The sequence below is a fragment of the Salvelinus fontinalis genome, chromosome 31, assembly GCF_029448725.1.
Source record: "Salvelinus fontinalis isolate EN_2023a chromosome 31, ASM2944872v1, whole genome shotgun sequence".
In the NCBI taxonomy this organism is placed as follows: Eukaryota; Metazoa; Chordata; class Actinopteri; order Salmoniformes; family Salmonidae; genus Salvelinus; species Salvelinus fontinalis.
Genome location: NC_074695.1, coordinates 43,880,311 through 43,899,683, shown reverse-complemented (window position 1 = coordinate 43,899,683; position 19,373 = coordinate 43,880,311). Strand labels below are relative to the sequence as shown.

At 41.3% G+C, this 19,373-nt stretch overlaps 1 protein-coding gene across 2 annotated transcripts; it reads left to right on the top strand.

Moving 5' to 3' along the window:
* Positions 1 to 5,456: 5,456 nt before the first annotated feature.
* Positions 5,457 to 19,313, top strand: LOC129830329 (serine/threonine-protein kinase Sgk2-like). Of its 2 annotated transcripts, none has more exons than XM_055892829.1 (13): positions 5,457 to 5,652; positions 10,646 to 10,716; positions 10,839 to 10,894; positions 11,410 to 11,467; positions 11,850 to 11,933; positions 12,558 to 12,689; positions 14,637 to 14,749; positions 14,856 to 14,892; positions 15,067 to 15,153; positions 15,282 to 15,377; positions 16,734 to 16,889; positions 17,080 to 17,169; positions 17,710 to 19,313. In XM_055892829.1, exons 2-13 carry the CDS (start codon positions 10,699 to 10,701, stop codon positions 17,866 to 17,868), a joined length of 1,086 nt encoding a protein of 361 aa, XP_055748804.1. In that variant the 5' UTR covers positions 5,457 to 5,652; positions 10,646 to 10,698; the 3' UTR covers positions 17,869 to 19,313. The 2 variants fall into 2 exon arrangements, with proteins under 2 accessions (XP_055748804.1, XP_055748805.1); XM_055892830.1 differs by lacking the exon at positions 5,457 to 5,652 and adding an exon at positions 6,292 to 6,668.
* Positions 19,314 to 19,373: the final 60 nt, after the last annotated feature.

The following is a 19,373-nucleotide window of genomic DNA, read 5'->3' as shown; positions in this document are numbered from 1 at the left end:
GGACCTGCACGGCTTTGTCAAGAGAGAGCCTGTTTCTTTTTTTCGTCTACAATGTGTGAAGCTGCACTGAAAATACGCTCACTGTCCACACTAGTACAGGGAGCACCAAGATACTTCCTCAGAGCTTTAGCTAGGATGGGGAAACCGTGCTTGTTACTTCTCCAGTATCCAAGTGCATCTTCATTACTGGGAATGGTAGGTCTGTCAGGTATCCAAGTATCTGCAAATAATGGGAAAGGAGGGCTTAGTACATTTAATACAACATATTGCATTATTCTTGCATTCCAGAGGATCATTAGGCATAGATCAACATTGGCAAATGTTGGCCGATGTAGTAACAGAAAATGAAAATACAACGCATCTCTCTCTCTCTCACAGATACACACTCACACACTGACCAAAGAAGTTATTTTGTTGGCATGTACATATGTCCCCATTACCAGTAAAACATAATCGAAACCTATTTCTTTCACTTACTTGCTGTGCTGTTTCGTTGTTCATTTGTTCAGTCGTTTCATTCTCAAAGAGGATTTAATCATACATGTCAAGCAGTGAAGTTTCAGCTCTGTCTGTCCTTGGCCTCTTCTGTCGTAGGTCTTCTTCTTCGGTGCGCACTGTCACTGTGTCAGTTTCCATCTTGTCCAGCTGTGTCTAACATTTTACGTAAACCCTGTTTCTTGTCTGCATCGAAGTAGCGGTCCTTGTACCTAGCATCGAGCATGGTGGCGACACAGTAAAGAGGCTCAGAGAGAATGCCACCGAATCACTTGTTCACAGCCTCTAGTAGAGTACTTCTGCAAGTTTTAACCCCACGGTCTGTTTTGGAAGTTTTGTTGAGCAGGTGTTTCAATGCCATGACAGAGGGTATCACGTCTGCTGCAGACGCAGTTGAAGAGCTTATTTCTCGAGTCAGTTGTTTGAATGGAGCTAGTTTCATGTTCATGTTTTCAATGAGAGTCCACTGGTTTGTACTGATTGTTGCAGGTGACTCATAGTCGGCTGCGTACACGCCAAGCGCTCGTTTTTGTTCCAGCAGGATTTCCATCATGTAAAAAGTGCTGTTCCATCTGGTGGAAACGTCTTGCTTAAGCCTTTTCGTTTTCACTCCAAGCTGCTTCTGTATTGCTTGCAGGCGGCTAGCTGTGAGTGTTTAAAATGATCCACTATGACTCACTTCCTACCTGTTGCCACTGTGTCAGATATACTGCGTTGGGCTAAAACACCTTCGTTCACAGCCAGTTGCAGTGTGTGTGCCATGCATGGCAAACTGGCGACTCTGCATTCTTCCAAAGCCTTTGTCATGTTACGTGCAATATGTTTATTTGTAACTTTTCATGTTCAAAATGATGCACTCTCCTCAAACAATAGCATGGTATTCTTTCACTGTAATAGCTACTGTAAATTGGACAGTACAGTTAGACTAACAAGAATTTAAGCTTTCTGATCATATCAGATATGTCTATGTCCTGGGAAATGTTCTTGTTACTGACAACCTCATGCTAATCGCATTAGCCTAAGTTAGCTCAACCGTCCCGTGGAAGGGACACCGATCCCGAAGAAGTTTTAAGAGGTTTTAATGGATTTTGCCGTTGAGTTGTCTCACTGAAATGTTCTTACTCTTTCAAATGACTGCTCAACTTGAACTTGTTTAGTTGATGGAAGTGTGCGCTTAGTTTTTTTCTGATTTTATTCTAAGTAGTCGCTGAACGTCTGGGGGTGATGCACGTTCAAATTAGTAATTAGGTTTGAGGTATTGAAAGATTTCACTTTCTCCTCTCCTCTGGGAATAATAGCAGCACAAACATTGCATATGGCCTTTTTGTTATCTTCCTTTGAAACTTCTAAATATATCCAGGAGTGTGAAGGTGAATGGAAAGGCACTGGAGCAACGAACCGCCCTTGCTGTCTCTGCCTGGCCGGTTCCGCTCTTGTGGCGGATTAATCAGAATTAGTTGGGTAACATAGATAAATAAGATGTTTTATATACATAATATGCTTATGTGAGATACTTGTCATTAGAATGTATCCTTTTGGACTATAGTGTTGGCAGTTGCACTTTTCCCTCTGCTAGGGCTCAGTCACTTGGGGCCCAGAGAGGGGAGAGGTCAGGCTTGTCTTTCACATGTCCCTGGTGCTATGCAGAATATCAGAAAGGGAAGAGGACAGAATGGAACATTGTCTTCATATGTGAATGTGTCTTTACCTATTCTTAAACCATGTGAAGGGATGGTGTGATTAATGGGGAACCATTACTTGTCTTCACAATGTCTGTGTGCCAGTCACTCCCTCCTTTTCCCATTGGAGGGAGGTGTATGGCAGTGTCTGGAAACATTGTAGGCCCTCTCTCATTTTACACTTTTAGAGTGTATGACCTAGAGGCTCACTCCCCTCAGTGAGCTTGTCCATGAGTGGGGTCAAGAGGGGGTTTACTTGAGATGGGAGTATCTAGAGTTGAAAATTGAGTTATGCCTTGGATGAGGTAATGTTTTTGTACTATGAAGTACCAGGAACGAGATTAGAACCTCGTTTTAGAGACCAAACTGAGCGATAATTTATAGCGAATTCTATCTGGCTAAGGGATACTCCTTTCTCAAAGTCCCTTTGTGAAGAGTTCCTAAGATCTGTGGTTCGTCATGTAAGTTGAGAGGGGTGTATCTTGGCTATCAGTCTTCCCAGCCTGGTGCAGGTCTACAATTTTGTTTCTGGTGTCCTTTGACAGCTCTTTGGTCTTGGCCATAGTGGAGTTTGGAGTGTGACTGTTTGAGGTTGTGGACAGGTGTCTTTTATACTGATAACAAGTTCAAACAGGTGCCATTAATACAGGTAAGGAGTGGAGGACAGAGGAGCCTCTTAAAGAAGAAGTTACAGGTCTGTGAGAGCCAGAAATCTTGCTTGTTTGTAGGTGACCAAATACTTATTTTCCACCATAATTTGCAAATAAATTCATAAAAAATCCTACAATGTGATTTTCTGGATTTTTTTTCTCATTTTGTCTGTCATAGTTGAAGTGTACCTATGATGAAAATTACAGGCCTCTCTCATCTTTTTAAGTGGGAGAACTTGCACAATTGGTGGCTGACTAAATACTTTTTTGCCCCACTGTATATACATTACCAGTCAAAAGTTTGGACACACCTACTCATTCAAGGGTTTTTCAATATTTTTACTATTTTCTACATTGGAGAATAATAGTGAAGACATCAAAACTATGAAATAACACATGGAATCATGTAGTAAATAAAAGTGTTAAACAAATGAAAATATGTTTTATATTTGAGATTCTTCAAAGTAGCCAACCTTTGCCTCGATGACAGCTTTGCACACTCTTGACATTCTCTCATCCAGTATCATAAGGTAGTCACCTAGGCCCGGATTCACAAAACGTTCTTAAGAATAAATGTCTTAACTGCCATTTTGTCCTTAACTATAGATTTAAGAAGAAAGTTAAGCAAAGTTACTATTCCTCTTACATATTTCCTAAGAAAAAAGTTAAGAAGAAATAATAATGTTTTAGGATTTCTTCTTGGAAATTTACTTAACTTTAGGAAAGCTAAAATCTTGTCTTGTGAAGAATGGATACTTTTGTAACCATGAACGTTTTCTTGCCCCACTGCCACACAGACACATTTGGCTACTGGACATTTAAATACAGCAAGAAAACAAATGAATCGCGCATTATCTAGCTAACTAGTAATTAACAATATATAACAATATTCTAGAAGCGTTAAATAGCTAGCGTTAGCTCGTCAATTTGCTAAAAAGAACTTGGCTAACTTAGCTAACGTTAACGTCGTTACACGGAACCCAAACAGGCTGAGCGCGTGCCCCATCGTGCGCTATCGTGCATAAATTTATTTTGTCCCCCCACACCAAACGCGATCACGACACGCAGGTTAAAATATCAAAACAAACTCTGAACCAATTACATTAATTTGGGGACAGGTCGAAAAGCATTAAACATGTATGGCAATTTAGCTAGTTAGCTTGCACTTGCTAGCTAATTTGTCCTGGGATATAAACATTGAGTTGTTATTTTACCTGAAATGCACAAGGTCCTCTACTCCCACAATTAATCCACACATAAAACGTTCAACCGAATCGTTTCTAGTCATCTCTCCTCCTTCCAGGCTTTTTAATCTTTGAATTTATATGGTGATTGGCATGAATGGTCGATACCCCCCGCCCCCCTCCAGTCTTCTTCTACTCCCTGCTTCTCTCAGCTTCCTTCTTAGGAGCCGACTTTATTTTTCTTACGGCATCACTGTCCCTTGCCATACCCTGGACGGCAGAGTCAGACTCGGCAATCCTCTCTTTTTGGTCTCTGCAGTCACCCCGCAGTTATTGAGTCTCCCCAACAGCACCCTTTTCCTCCAACATCACTTCAAGCTCTTGTTTGCTGAAGTATTTTTGCGCTTTCCTTGGTTATCCATTTTTGTTTTTGATATAGCTAGTCTGATGGCGATTATGTGAGAAAAATTACTTTTATTTTTGTGTACAAAGGGTTCGCGATGTAGAAAATAGTAAAAATAAAGAAAAACCCTCAATAAAAACCCTTGAATGAAAAAACTGCATCCCTGCCCAGCGAGGCAAGAGTGGTCAAAAGGGTGTTCAGCATCCCCAGTTGCTCTGCGACCACAGGGAGGATATTGATTCTCCGCTGCTGGCCTGCTCCCCAGTCATCATCACATGAGGCTGAAGCCACAGACTTTTCTAAAAATTAATTCAAAGGCACTGTAGACTGAGCCTAATAAGCAATTTTTCATTTAATTTGGATTTAATTCTAAGTAAGTCACATCCAAAATGCACAATTTATAGACTATGATGATTTAATACAACTAAATGTTGCTTAAATTCCGAGTGCTTAATGTCCCTGACTCCATACAAGCCTAGTGTGTCACACTCACAAATTATTCACAATGTATTTATTTGTAGGCTATAGCTTTGAAATAATTGAAATAATATAGCCTAAATAATTATATAGCCTAAATAATTATGCTATGTTCCTTCCTGTCTGACTCCTGACCTATTTAGAGTGTTTATATGCTACTTAATATGACATGTATCCTATTTGAAATGATGAGAACTTCTTACATTCACTTTTTCATGTTTATTAAAATGTTTTTCACTCAAATCATATGGTTTGATTTCAATACCTCAAAACCAAATGGTAGGTCCAAGTAGTCACAAAAATAGATGGATGTTGTTTCAATTGGGGATTTTAATGAATGGACAGAATTTGTAAAGGCTGATTTTTTTCTACTGTGAGTGCTGAGGGGTTTTTAGTGGAGCACTTGGAAAGGACGTGAGCGCCGGAGCAGTGAGCAAGCACCGCTCTATGAGCGATGAGCGGGATATGCGACCGCTCAACTCTGCTCAAACACTCTGCTCCCCATAGCTCCGAATTGGCATGATTGGTTGACGTCAGGTGGGGGCGGTAGCCGACGTCCTGTATAAATACAAAATCACTTCCTTAACAAGTTCCTTCGCTATAGTTCTGGTCTTCTCCTTTTAGCGCAAGAAGTATGAAAGCGCTGAAGTCTGCGGAGGCTGTAAATGCTGTACGGCCACTTCAGACGGCGGATTGACCAAGCAGAGCCTATAACTAGGCTTTGCACGTTCGCTGTCACGCAGCAGTGTCAGAAAGGAAAAAAGGTTCGTGACAGGCATGCTTGCAGATTTGCAGAAAATATAACGGCTTCTCTAGCTCAAACAGAGCTACCTTTTTATCTTCCTGCGCAATTTCACATGCATTTGATAGAATTTCATGTCGCGGGCCGTTTTAAACTAATCCCGGGCGCTAAAATTCAGCCCTGGCGTTTCACCCCCCCCCCCCCCTCCCCCCTTCAGGGTAAAATTTCAGCTGAACTTTGAGAGGACTGTTGCCTAACTACTTTAAAAAAGCGTGTTTCTATCGAAGACCTACAAAACTAAAGTAATTACCCGTTTTAGACTGAAAGATATAAATACATTTGGTCAAACCTGAGAGGCTCTCCATGCTCATTAGTTGCTTATTCAACATTTTTTCTGCTACTTCACTCAATCCAGTTTTAAAAGTATCCCCTTCCTAGCTGTTTTACTAAAACCAACCTGAAATGTTCCCTTGGCGAAATATTCCCAGATTGTCATACACGCGGTCTCGTTTCTGCATCTCCAAATGTTGCAAGAGGTAAAAGAGTATGCGCTTAAATTAGCTCATTCGGTGCAGCGGGAGTAGGGGTGTAGCGCTGCTGGAGCTCACCTAAGCGTTGCTCACAAGAGCTCCGCTACTTCTCACAAGGGTGGTAGGTGCTCGTTTAGTAAAGTTAGAGCAAAGCTGAATTAATGTCTTAGAAGATCAGATAAGGATTCATTAGTATTCTACATAACACATTCCAATATAATAGCATTGTATAACGTTATTATTACACCAAAAACACCCATTTATTTCTTTCTTATGAGATTTTTGGATGGTTAGTTGAGCAATCAAGCCCCAACGATAGTGGATATCCATAAGGCTAGTTCATTATGTGACCCCCAACTAGCCCTAAAATGCAGGACAACAATAGCGCCGTGCTCTGAGCTGCGACAACAGCGCTGTGCTCTGAGCTTCGACACTTGACTCGAGCCAAGGGACTTCGGTCAGTCAGTCGATTAGACAGCACTCCACCGACCGCACGCACCTGCGACAGGTAGGCTTGAACTCAGTTTTAACATTTACTGCAGGTAGGTTGAGAATGTAGACAATGTACGGTAAAATGTAGCCTTTTATCTGTTTCTGGTTAGTGGTGACTGCAGGTCTGGTCCTTGCCATTCTGCCGCCATAGGGGAGACCAAAAAATGTCGCCCCCACAAAATTAGAATAGTCCCAGTCCAAATGAGGTTGAAAAGACATCTAAAATACTATTTTCCAGATAAATTAGGTTCAATTTAAAATCTGAATGAAAGGTGAAAATGTGTTTTCCATATGTTTAAAATGTTTCATATGTTCCATGTTTTCCATATATTTTCCATATGTTCCAGATGTACCTATTTTCCAGGACATTGAAAAATAAGTATTTTCCGGACGTTGAATTCAGGTTAATTTTTGGTTCTGAATGAAAGTTTAAAATACTTATTTTCCTGATGTTGAAAATATGTATTTTACAGATGTTGAAAATATGTATTTTGCGAATATTGAAATCAGGATCATTTTTGGTTCTGAATGAAAGTTGAAAATAAGTAATTTATAGACGTCTATGTTTGGGACAAATCAAGGCTGGTCTAGACCGGATAAAGTATGAACCAAACATAGAAGTCTATGATTGGTTCAGATTTGGTCCGGAACGAACCAAAAATCTATCTCCATAGATGTTGAAATCAAGGCCGGTCTGGACCGCACAAAATCTGAACCAAACATAGAAGTCTATGATTGGTTCATATTTGGTCTGAACCCGATCAAAATCCAATGTCCGTGGATGTGGAAATCAAGGCCGGTTCGGAACTGCACCAAAAAAAGACACCCAAAAGGCTTTGATGTCGGTCAGTGCTTACTGAGGAGTAGCCTACAGTGTTGTCTGAAATGACATTTTATGAATGCCCATCTGTGGTAAGCCTACTGTTTGTAAAACACAAAGATGACGGATCGTGCTTACTGGGGTGTAGCCTACCATGTCAGCTACAATGGAATTTTATGAATGCCCATCCATGTGGTAGGTGCACCGTTTGTAAAATAGGCCATTACATTGGCTTTATGAGTCCTGATTCTTGTGACTAATCAACTTGGCTATTTAAGCTCTGAATATCAGCTACCAAACTTTATCAGGAGTTATCGTGAGCCTATTTGCAATGTGTTTACACAGCGGGAAATGCAGAAGTATTTTCTTTTTCGCTATGATCAGCTTGTCAATAATTGATGGATACAAACTTGAAACCACTGATCATGACAATTGGGGTGAAACTCCTGGACAACAGTTGTGAATGCCCGTTCCATATTGTCCATTTTACTTTGACCTGTCCTATTTTTAGGATATGTTGTTTGTTATCATGACATCTCATTTTTTATTTGATTGAGTGCCATTTAGGTTAGGCCATTTGACCAGAGAAACCTGCACAATGTAAAAAGGTCATTACATTGTCATACATTTTATCTCCAGCCTGTAGGCTACAGAAAAGACCACATACTATTTCTACCATATCCTATATCTGCTACATTATTGCTGTTCGATCGTTTTTTTGACAGCACTGCAGGGATGCATCTCTTCAAACAGCACCCTGGAGAGGCGCGCTGGGAATGGACAAGCAAAATATTTTGCGCCTTTGACAATGTGGCCGCTGCTTATCAAAGGGGCGTCATCAGCGCACACCTAAAAAAAGCGATATGCCACTGGTTGAGAGAAATTGTCATTGTTTCTTGGCGCAGAATTAAGTGAGGTTTTATGTGTTGTTGTTTGGAGGTGCGTCTTGGCGCGTTTATCTCAGAAAATGCCGCCCTCGTCAACCTTCCGCCATAGGTGGCCGCCTAATCCTGCCTGATGAGCGGGCCAGCCGTGGGTGAATGTTTGAAATATGGCTTTATCAAGTTGGAAAATGTTCTCCGAATACTCGAAATAGCCTTGTAATCACTCAAGGAATACAATGGTAAACGGTAATAGGCTAGAAGTCTATTTAAGACCTTTGATACAGTGCATTTGGGAAGTATTCAGACCCCTTGACTTTTTCCACATTTTGTTAAGTTACAGCCTTATTCTAAAATGGATTAAATAAAACAATTTCCTCATCAATCTACACACAATACCCGATAATGACAAAAAAACAAATAAATATCAGAAATACCTTTTTTCTATAAGTATTCAGACCCTTTGCTGTGAGACTCAAAATTGAGCTCAGGTGCATCCTGTTTCCATTGATCATCCTTGATGTTTCTACAACTTGATTGGAGTCCACCTGTGGTAAATTCAATTGATTGGACATGATTTGGAAAGGCACACACCTGTCTATATAAGCTCCCACAGTAGACAGCGCATGTCAGAGCGAAAACCAAGCCATGATGTCGAAGGAATTGTCCATAGAGCTATGAGACAGGATTGTGTCGAGGCACAGATCTGGGGAAGAGTACCAAAACATTTCTGCAGCTTTGAAGGTCCCCAAGAACACAATGGCCTCCATCATTCCTAAATTGAAGAAGTTTGAAACCACCAAGACTCTTCCTAGAGCTGGCCGCCCTGCAATACGGAGCAATTGGGGGAGAAGGGCCTTGGTCAGGTAGGTGACCAATAACCCGATTGTCACTCTGACAGAGCTCCAAAGTTCCTCTGTGGAGATGGGAGAACATTCCAGAAGAACAACCATCTCTGCAGAACTCCACCAATCAGGCTTTTATGGTAGAGTGGCCAGACCGAAGCCATTCCTCAGTAAAAGGCACATGACAGCCCGCTTGGAGTTTGCCAAAAGGCACCTAAAGGACTCTCAGACCCTGAGAAACAAGATTCTCTGGTCTGATGAAACCAAGATTGAACACTTTGGCCTGAATGCCAAGCGTCACATCTGTAGAAAACTTGGCACCATCCCTACGGTGAAGCATGGTGGTGGCAGCAGCATGCTGTGGGAATGTTTTTCAGTGGCAGGCACTGGGAGATTAGTCAGGATCAAGGGAAAGATGGAGTAAAATACAGATCCTTGATGAAAACCTGCTCCAGAACGCTCAAGACCTCAGACTGGGGCGAAGGTTCGCCTTCCAACAGGACAACGACCCTAAGCACACAGCCAAGACAACGCAGGAGTGGCTTCGGGACAAGTCTTTAAATGTCATTGAGTGGCCCAGCCAGAGCCCAGACTTGAACCCGATCTAACATCTCTGGAGAGACCTGAAAATAGCTGTGCAGCGACACTCCCCATCCAACCTGACAGAGCTTGAGAGGATGCTAATTTCTAAGAAAATGTTTTTGCTTTGTCATTATTGGGTATAGTGTGTAGATTGATGGGGTAAAAATAATGTAATCCATTTTAGAATAAGGCTGTAACGTAACAAAATGTCTAAAAAGTCAAGGGGTCTGAATACTTCCCAAATGCACTGTATGTGTTTTTTTATGCTGACAGAATAGGTCTGCTGAATGTTTTCATAGTTTGTGAACACCCTATTTGTAATTTGTGCTTGTATTTACACAATGGTATAATTTGAGAATATAAGGCCTATAATAATCCCAAAGCCCTAATTAGAGGGTAATACACATGACTGTAGAAATAGATATCAACCTTCAAATGGGTTTCTAACTTTCCACACATCTACTGTAGCACATTACAATCTCCTCTTGAGGACATATGGCTGTTTATTCAGTAGGCCTAAAGGTTAAACATTTCTTAAGACCATGGAAGGAACATTTCAAAACATTCAGACATTCTTGGCAAGTGACCGTGTGTGGGGGAGATTGAAATTGGTTTGAATAATGACCGAAGCAGTCCCGCACACATTTGTGGACATGGGAAAGTAATATTTGCCATGTAAAACTGTCCACTGATATGAACTCTCCAAAACAACTAATATCCTTTGTTGTGTCTGCCTGTGTTGGGTTTCAAACCAGAACTACCAGTTTGTCAGGGTCAAGCTGGCATAGGGGGACCAGCAGCAGAGTCACACTGTGGGGTGCTATCATGTCATTATGTTCCTATTGTGTCCTCTTTGTAATGACAGGTCTGTGAAGCACTGATGTAGGCTCCCCGGTGGGCAAGGAATGGACCAAGGCCATGGCGAATTGTAATCCAGTGAGTGTTTCAGTCTGTAGTGTGCTGTACTGTAGTCAATCAAGGATGTAATCCTATTTTTGCTACTGGTTGTTTACACTGCTTTGCTCTGTCATCCATCATTTTTTCTACTTGTCTTCTAGCTTAGATCACCGTCCACCCTCAGTGAGGTCAACCTGGGACCCTCGGCAAACCCACAGTATGTACAGTATTAAGAGTAATGGGTTTCAGTGATTTGTAATGCCCCGTAGAACTGACATCTGGTAACCCTTTACCAACAGAATTGTGATCCTGGTGCATTCATTAACAAAACTATTTTCTCCTCTATGATGCCATACATCCGCTGCAACCACTAACGTACACTGCTGTACTTTGCTATTGAGACTTGGGTCTCTTTTCAATCCGCAAGGTGGAAATTCAGCTTTAACGCGTGATTGAAATTTAAAGGCATTGTTCCCGCTTTAGCGGAGACTGTATTCGCGATAAACACTGCATGCGTCGGCTCAATCTGAAATGACCTTTACATTTCTATTGTGGAATCTGTAACGCTTCAGCTTCACCTATTGAATAGAGCCCTTGATCGAACATGCTATTTCATGCATCATACCAGAGTCATGTTGCGAGACGGATGTCTCTGCCATAACCTGTCATGATACGTGTAATGTCAATCCGTATGACACGGATATCTGTATCATTATTCCTGTCTTGTTTCAGTGCCAAGCCCACTGACTTTGACTTCTTGGCTGTTATTGGAAAAGGGACCTATGGGAAGGTAAGACAGACTACACTGCTGTCTGTCTGATAAAAGGCTGCATGCCTTCATCAATGATTAACTCTGTCTATGCAGGACTGTTAAGGTTACCTTGATGAAAAGGCAAAAACAAACCAATGAATGAGGATACGGTTGTTGACAAATTGTACTCCGGATGAGTAGCCATTTTTAATTTGTCCAGTTAATTTGCAGTCCCTTTTCATTGTGTCTATGACTGCTTTCTTTCTATGTTTTGTGTGACTGTTAATCAAATATGTTATTTGTGTGTAATTCATTGACCTTCTAGATTGCTTTAAGATATGTTTATGATAAGAGTGTCATATTAGTAGGTGAAGTTTTGAGTAAACAACCAGAGATTTATTGGCAACCACCCTGCATCCAGGTCCTGCTCGCCAAGCTCAAAGCTGACAACAAATTCTATGCGGTCAAAGTTTTACAGAAGAAAGTCATCCTGAAGAAAAAGGAGGTTGGTCTATAAATGTTTTATTTAGTTATTCATTCTTCCAACCAACTCACATATAGGTTATTTATTTTCTGTGGTAAAGGTCCATTAAATTACACCAATAAAACCCTTTTTGTCAGTATATATTCAACGTGTGTATGAATTTTACTGTGTAGCAGAACTGGTTGAGCCTAAGTCTGTGTGTTTCTAAGAAAGATAATATCTAATCTAATCTGAAGTGTGTTCTGTCCTTTGTACTCTGACAGACTGATTATACAGCCCCCGGTCTCTGTGTTTCTTACAAACTGTACATTCCCATAATCAGAACTGTTTCTTCCCCTTGGTTTTGTATCACTTGATACTTATAAGCAAGTCTTGGACTTTATGAGCTACTTACAGACACACGTCATAGCTGTCTGACAGACCTAGTCAGATGTGTGTAGACGGCTGCACTTGTGACTTAAAGCAGCATAAATAACACTGTGGACCTTTTAGGAAAGAGGTCTCGCTCTCTCCCCACTCTTTCTGTGTATTGTCTCTTGTCTCGCGCTTGGGGTTGAAGCAGTGGTGCTGACAGGGGCCTGTATTCGGCTGTGTCCTGCCCTCTGCCTCGTGTCCGCTGGTTCAATGCTGCTTTGTGTCCTCTAGCAAAAGAACATCATGGCAGAGAGAAACGTGCTGCTGAAGAGCCTGAAGCACCCTTTCCTGGTGGGCCTCCACTACTCCTTCCAGACCCCAGAGAAGCTCTACTTTGTCCTGGACTATGTCAACGGGGGAGAGGTAGCTGGCTAATGGCCCTGGGTTTCCTGAAAGGTTGCATATGATATGCAAATGACAAAAGGAATGGACTGTAGCAATGTTCCTAATAAGCCATCCTTTATTTACAGTACCAGTCAACAGTTTTGACACACCTACTCATTCAAGGGTTCTTCATTATTTTTATTCTATTCTACATTGTAGAATAATAGTGAAGACATCAAAACTATGAAATAGCACATATGGAATCGTGTAGTAACCAAAAAAGTGTTAAACAAATCAAAATATAGTTTAGATTCTTCAAAGTAGCCACCCTTTGCCTTGATGACAGCTTTGCACATGCTTGGCATTCTCTCAACCAGCTTCACCTGGAATGTTTTTCCAACAGTCTTGAAGGAGTTCGCATATATGCTGAGTACTTGTTGGCTGCTTTTCTCACACTCTGCGGTCCAACTCATCCCAAACCATCTCAATTGGGTTGAGGTTGGGTGATTGTGGAGGCCAGGTCATCTGATGCAGCATTCCATCACTCTCCTTCTTGGTCAAATATCCCTTACACAGCCTGGAAATGTGTGTTTTGGGTCATTGTCCTGTTGAAAAACAATTGATAGTCCCACTAAGCGCAATCCAAATGGGATGGCGTATCGCTGCAGAATTCTGTGGTAGCCAGGCTGGTTAAGTGTGCCTTGAATTCTAAATAAATCACAGACAGTGTCACCAGCGACGCACCCCCACACCATCACACCTCCTCCTCCATGCTTCATGGTGGGAACCACACATGTGGTGATCATCCGTTCACCTACTCTGCGTCTCACAAAGACACGGCGGTTGGAACCAAAAATCTCAAATTTGGACTCATCAGACCAAAGGTCAGATTTCCACTGGTCTAATGTCCATTGCTCATGTTTCTTGGCCCAAGCAAGTCTCTTCTTCTTATTGGTGTCCTTCAGTAGTGGTTTCTTTGCAGCAATTCGACCATGAAGGCCTGATTTACGCAGTCTCCTCTGAACAGTTGATGTTTAGATGTGTCTGTTACTTAAACACTGTGAAGCATTTATTTGGTTTGCAATCTCTGGTGCAGTTAACTCTAATGAACGTATCCTCTGCAGCAGAGGTAACTGTGGCAGTCCTGATGAGAGCCAGTTTCATCATAGCGCTTGATGGTTTTTGCAACTGCACTTGAAGAAACTTTCAAAGTCCTTGACATTTTACAGATTGACTGACCTTCACGTCTTAAAGTAATAATGGACTGTCATTTCTCTTTGCTTATTTGAGCTGTTCTTGCCATAAGATGGACTTGGTCTTTCACCAAATAGGGCTATCTTCGGTATATCACCCCTACCTTGTCACAACACAACTGTTTGGCTCAAACGTATTAAGAAGGAAATAAATTCCACAAATTAACTTTTAACAAGGCACACATGTTAATTGAAATGCATTCCAGGTGACTACCTCATGAAGCTGGTTGAGAGAATGCCAAGTGCGCAAAGCTGTAATCAAGGCAAAGGGTGGTTACTTTGAAGAATCTCAAATATAAAATATATTTTGATTTGTTTAACACTTTTTTGCTTACTACATGATTCCATATGTGTTATTTCATAGTGTTGATGTATTCTCTATTATTCTACAATGTAGAAAATAGTAAAAATAAAGAACAACCCTTGAATGAGTAGGTGTGTCAACTTTTGACTGGTACTGTATATTAAAGTTGCCAAGCTATTGACAGCACAAACAGCAGAGCAGTGTGTCATAGCCCTGGGCTTAGTCACACTTTACTCCCATTTAATCATCGACTCAGTCCAAAGTCTCTGTGTCACAGTATTATGATGAGTTAATCATGTAGTGGTAGTAATATGACATGCTTTGTCAGAGCCCAGGAGACTGACAGTTAAAACAACAAGACAGAACTGTTTTCTTTCTCCCTCTTATCGCTAACCTCTTCTTCTCCCTCTCATTCTCTCTGTCTTGAAGATCTTCTTCCACCTGCAGAGAGAGCGGTGCTTCTTGGAGCCGAGGGCTCGGTTTTATGCTGCTGAGGTTGCCAGTGCCATCGGCTACCTTCACTCCCTCAACATCGTTTACAGGTCAGACAGTTTTGCAAAGGCACATTCACGTAGAAGCGACACGTTATTATGTACACTATTGAGGGTCAGTGAAATCAAATGTCTTTGTTTGTTTGTTCTTTTGTAGAGATCTGAAGCCAGAGAATATTCTCTTAGACTCTCAGGTAAGTGTTGACTCATAAGTGGATGTAACGTTATTGGATTGTTTTCAATATCTCAACTCACTTCCTTCTCATCTTAGAGAAGATGGTTCAAGATTTCGCAAAACAGTATCATACGCAGTCCGTAAGTTCTTGTAAGATTGATTGGGAAAGTGCTTAAAACGATGTGTGTTCCAGGGCCACGTGGTGCTTACGGACTTTGGGCTGTGTAAAGAGGGAGTGGAGCCGGAGACCACCACGTCCACTTTCTGTGGAACCCCTGAGGTGAGGGATAGCCCTGAGATTGTGTCTGTGCTCAATGATATGTTAATGATAACATATGTCTAATAGTCACTTATAGCTCTATATATCCATCTGTGTATTTCTCTCTCTCTCTCTCTCTCTCTCTGTAGTATTTGGCCCCTGAGATTCTGCGTAAGGAGCCCTATGACCGCACTGTGGACTGGTGGTGTCTGGGAGCTGTGCTCTATGAGATGATCTATAGTCTTGTACGTTTTTGAATCTCAGCCACCCAGTGCGTTTACTTGCGGCGTATAGTTAAATGTACTAAAGAGGAACAATGGAGATGTGCATGCTAATCCACAGAATCTTTTCATGTGTTTATTTTCAAAGGATAATGCTAAGAACGTTAACAACTTTAAAGTTAAGAACACTAATAACAACATGGAATAAAATGAAATGTGTTCTACAAGATCAAATATCACTCCCTAAAAACACAATCGTTGGATAGCTTTTCAAGAATTCACTGATACATTGATGCACATGGAAAACTAAAGGCATATAAATCATAAATGACTTGGTAATAGGAAATACATTTATTTCCATGACAGGATTAAAAAGCAATTTTGGATTGACCAATGTAGATATTTTCAAATACATGCAACTTAAAAGTTTTATATCACAACATTTTGATTAGGAATCAAAGCAATCTTGAGGGAATCCTATTTGAGTCAGAAAACGATATTCATATGGTAGGTAAGCTATACAAAACCTTGCAGAGTGCATATCTGACAATATCTTAGAAAAAATATAAACTATTAGAACCAAGACTTAACTGATATTGGCACAAGATGGAGGAAATGTTGGAACATAACTAATGAAATTACAGTTAAACGAAAAAATACGCTTAATCCAATATAAACTAATGTATAGAATTTATTATACAAAATTCACATTCTACAGCACAACGGCAGTCATGTCTTAAGTGTAAAACTAACAAAGACTCAATAATCCAGGCATTCTGGGAATTTGATGAAGTCCAAAAGTTATGGGCAGAGTTAGAAAGTTGGCTGTCAGAAGTATTAGAATATAAATGTACTTTTAATCCGTCTGTCTACATATTACAAGACGTGGCATATGAGGGTGCAGTGAGGTACCCGACGGGTCGGACGATACTTTTCTCGTCAATCATCTTGAAAAAAACGTATACTTAAAAACTGGAAATCAACACAATGGAAAGGTCAAATGCTTTATTATCTTAATTTTTAACGTGCGTGGGCGACGGAGAGAATCAAAATGGCGCAGTTTGAGACCATGTGGCAGAGAGTGATGCGGGTGCTAGAGATGGAGGTGTGAGCTTGAGGGTCAGGGCAGGTGTGATGTAGTTGTTTGTGTGATGTATAGTCGTTTGTATGTGTATGTTTTGTATTTTTAAAGAAAAGAAGTACTAAAATAAAATCGTTTTTGAATCTTATATAGCTACTGTACTTAGTGCAATCTAAGGCCAATCCAAATATTATTTCCTTGTGCAGCAAATGTCCAAGACAATTGTTACCAACTTCAGGAAATGTTTCTGGAGTAGCTGGTGGCTACAGTGTCTCTTCTCCGTTCTACTTCGTTTCTAGCCTCCTTTTTACAGCCGGGACATGTCTGAGCTGTATGATGGTATCCTGCACAAGCCTCTGCCTCTGCCCCCAGGGAAGTCAGACGCTGTCTGTAGTCTGCTCCAGAGCCTCCTGCAGAAGGACCAGCACTGCAGGCTGGGAGCCATCGACGACTTTGTGAGTGGCTGACTAGACCCTCACCATGGACCATGGGTTGCATCTGAAATGGCACCCTATACCCAATATAGTGCACTACTTTTGTGCCATTTCGGAAGCAACCCCATGCCTTTGCCGGTTACTGTGTTTCACTAATGTTCACTCAGTTATACATCGCTTATCTTGTATATGATTTTGTTTTACTTTGCAGTTAGAAATCAAGAACCACGTGTTCTTCTCCCCGATTAACTGGGATGACCTGTACCACAAGCGGATCACTCCTCCATACTACCCCAATGTGGTGAGTTGTTGGCACAGTCTATAACATTGGTAGGCAATTAGATTCAGCCGAGGGCCAATTTTTTGGAGTGGATGGTCGGGGGGGAGGGGCAGAACATAATCATTTGTACACTGCAAATTGACCACAACTAAGCCCCCCAAAAAAGATTGTATTTGAAAAGAACACTCATTTCATACATTGATTACATTGAGACACGATCGCATATAATTTTTATTTTTATTGGTGGGAATACTTGGGAACAGATTTCCAACATAATTCTTTTTTGGGGCTGATTTGCTGGAGATTTTACTGTCTTTTTTTACCAAAAACTACCCCCCCCCCCCCCCACACACACACACTTTTGGGGGCCAAAATAAATTGCCTGTTGCCGACCCCTGGCCTATAACATGCCGGTTGTTTCTTACCATATTCTCTAACCTTAACAGCTCTTTCTCTAAAACTTTCTCTCACTACCTTTCTTTCCTCGTTTTAGCCTTCACACTCTCGGTCTCTTTTCTCTATCACTTTGCTCAATTCCCTAACATGTCTCCTCTCCTCCAGAAAGGGCCAGCGGACACCCAGCACATAGACCCAGAGTTCACCAGAGAGATGGTGCCTAACTCGGTGGGCCGCACCCCTGAGCTGAACGCCAGCACCAGCAGCAACAACGCCTTCAATGGCTTCTCCTACGTCTGTGGTGAAGAAGACAGCTTCCTCTAAGACAGGGAAGAAGGGCCCTCACAGCACCGCCACTGCCTGAGCTCGAGGTAGAAGTTACCCCTAACCACATATCTAGGATTCAATTCCTCAACCCCAAATCCTAACCTTAACCTCTAAGTCAGGAGGTGAAAAAGATATTTGGCCCTTGATCAGTTAGTGGCAACCTCTGTCAACTTCATTGGCCACAGCCATAAAAATGGAGCACATTGAACAGAATGCACTTTTTGTGTAGGCTATGCACAGTGGCTGCCACGTCTGTTCATCTAGACGTCATTAGAACAGGCAGATGCAGCAGGCTCTAATGATATGTGTGAAAATCTAGTCCAAACCATATTTCTGCTCTTTTATTGCTGTTTTTAATACAAACACGGTGGACATTCCAAACATTTGTTATTTTAAATGAACTGTGATGATTGCCCAACAATGTATTATTGATTTGAAAACCTGCTGTTTCTGTTATCACTGATTTTTTTTGTAGATTAGATTAGAGGCTCGACTCTATTTGTTGCATCTAGGCATGCGTAAAGGGATAGCTCACCAAATTACAAATGTACTTATTGGTTTTCTTTTCCTGTCAGCAGTCTATAGAAAAGGTTTGACGGCAATTATAGAAGATTTGAACATGCGTGGAAAATGTGTGTATCAGTACCATGACTTAAATGGGATTTGTGCCACAAAGTCGTGGTACCGATATAAGCAATCTATGGACAAGGTATGACAGCAATCGATGCTTTGGCTTCCCTGGCACTGTTTCCAAATGTACAAAAGCTGAAGAACATTCGCACATACAGCTACTTTTTTTGCCGGTGCTGGAGTTATTGGGAAACTCATGAAAAATGTAAACACTGCACACTGCTGTTCATGCTCCCAGGTGATTTTATTGAAACAAAGTCTAGACCCTTAGGTCTTCATCAGGCATCCAACGTTTTAGCATTTGTGGAACAAATCCTGGTACCGATATTAGCACTTTTTCACACACAGGTTCAAGTCATGTATAAGTGACTTTGTTGAGCTTCCCAATCAATTTGAGATACTTTCTCGTGATTTGAACATGTCGGAAAATGCTAATATTGGTACAAGGACTTGGCTGGATTTGTTCCACAAATGCTAAAACCTTAGCATTTGGAAACATTTCAAGGGGAAATAAAACCAAAGCACAGATTGCTGTTATACCATAGACTTCTTACAGGGTATGGAAACCAACGTGTTATTTTGTAATGTGGGTGAGCATTCCCTTTAACAGCAACATAAACCTACGCCATCTTCGTACAACTGTAAAGGTGCGTGCCGTGGTGTTCTTAACCTTGTGAAACAAGCCATATGATTGTGTCAACACGACGGGTGACATTAAAGACTGACTCATGCCAGCACCGTGTTAAAGGTGACTGATGCACAATGAAGTATGTGTACATAAAAACGTTAAAATAAATAACTATCCATATGTTTACCGTGTCTTGCGTTGACAGAGCTTCCATCTGACTGAAGTGTGAAACGAATACCACCGT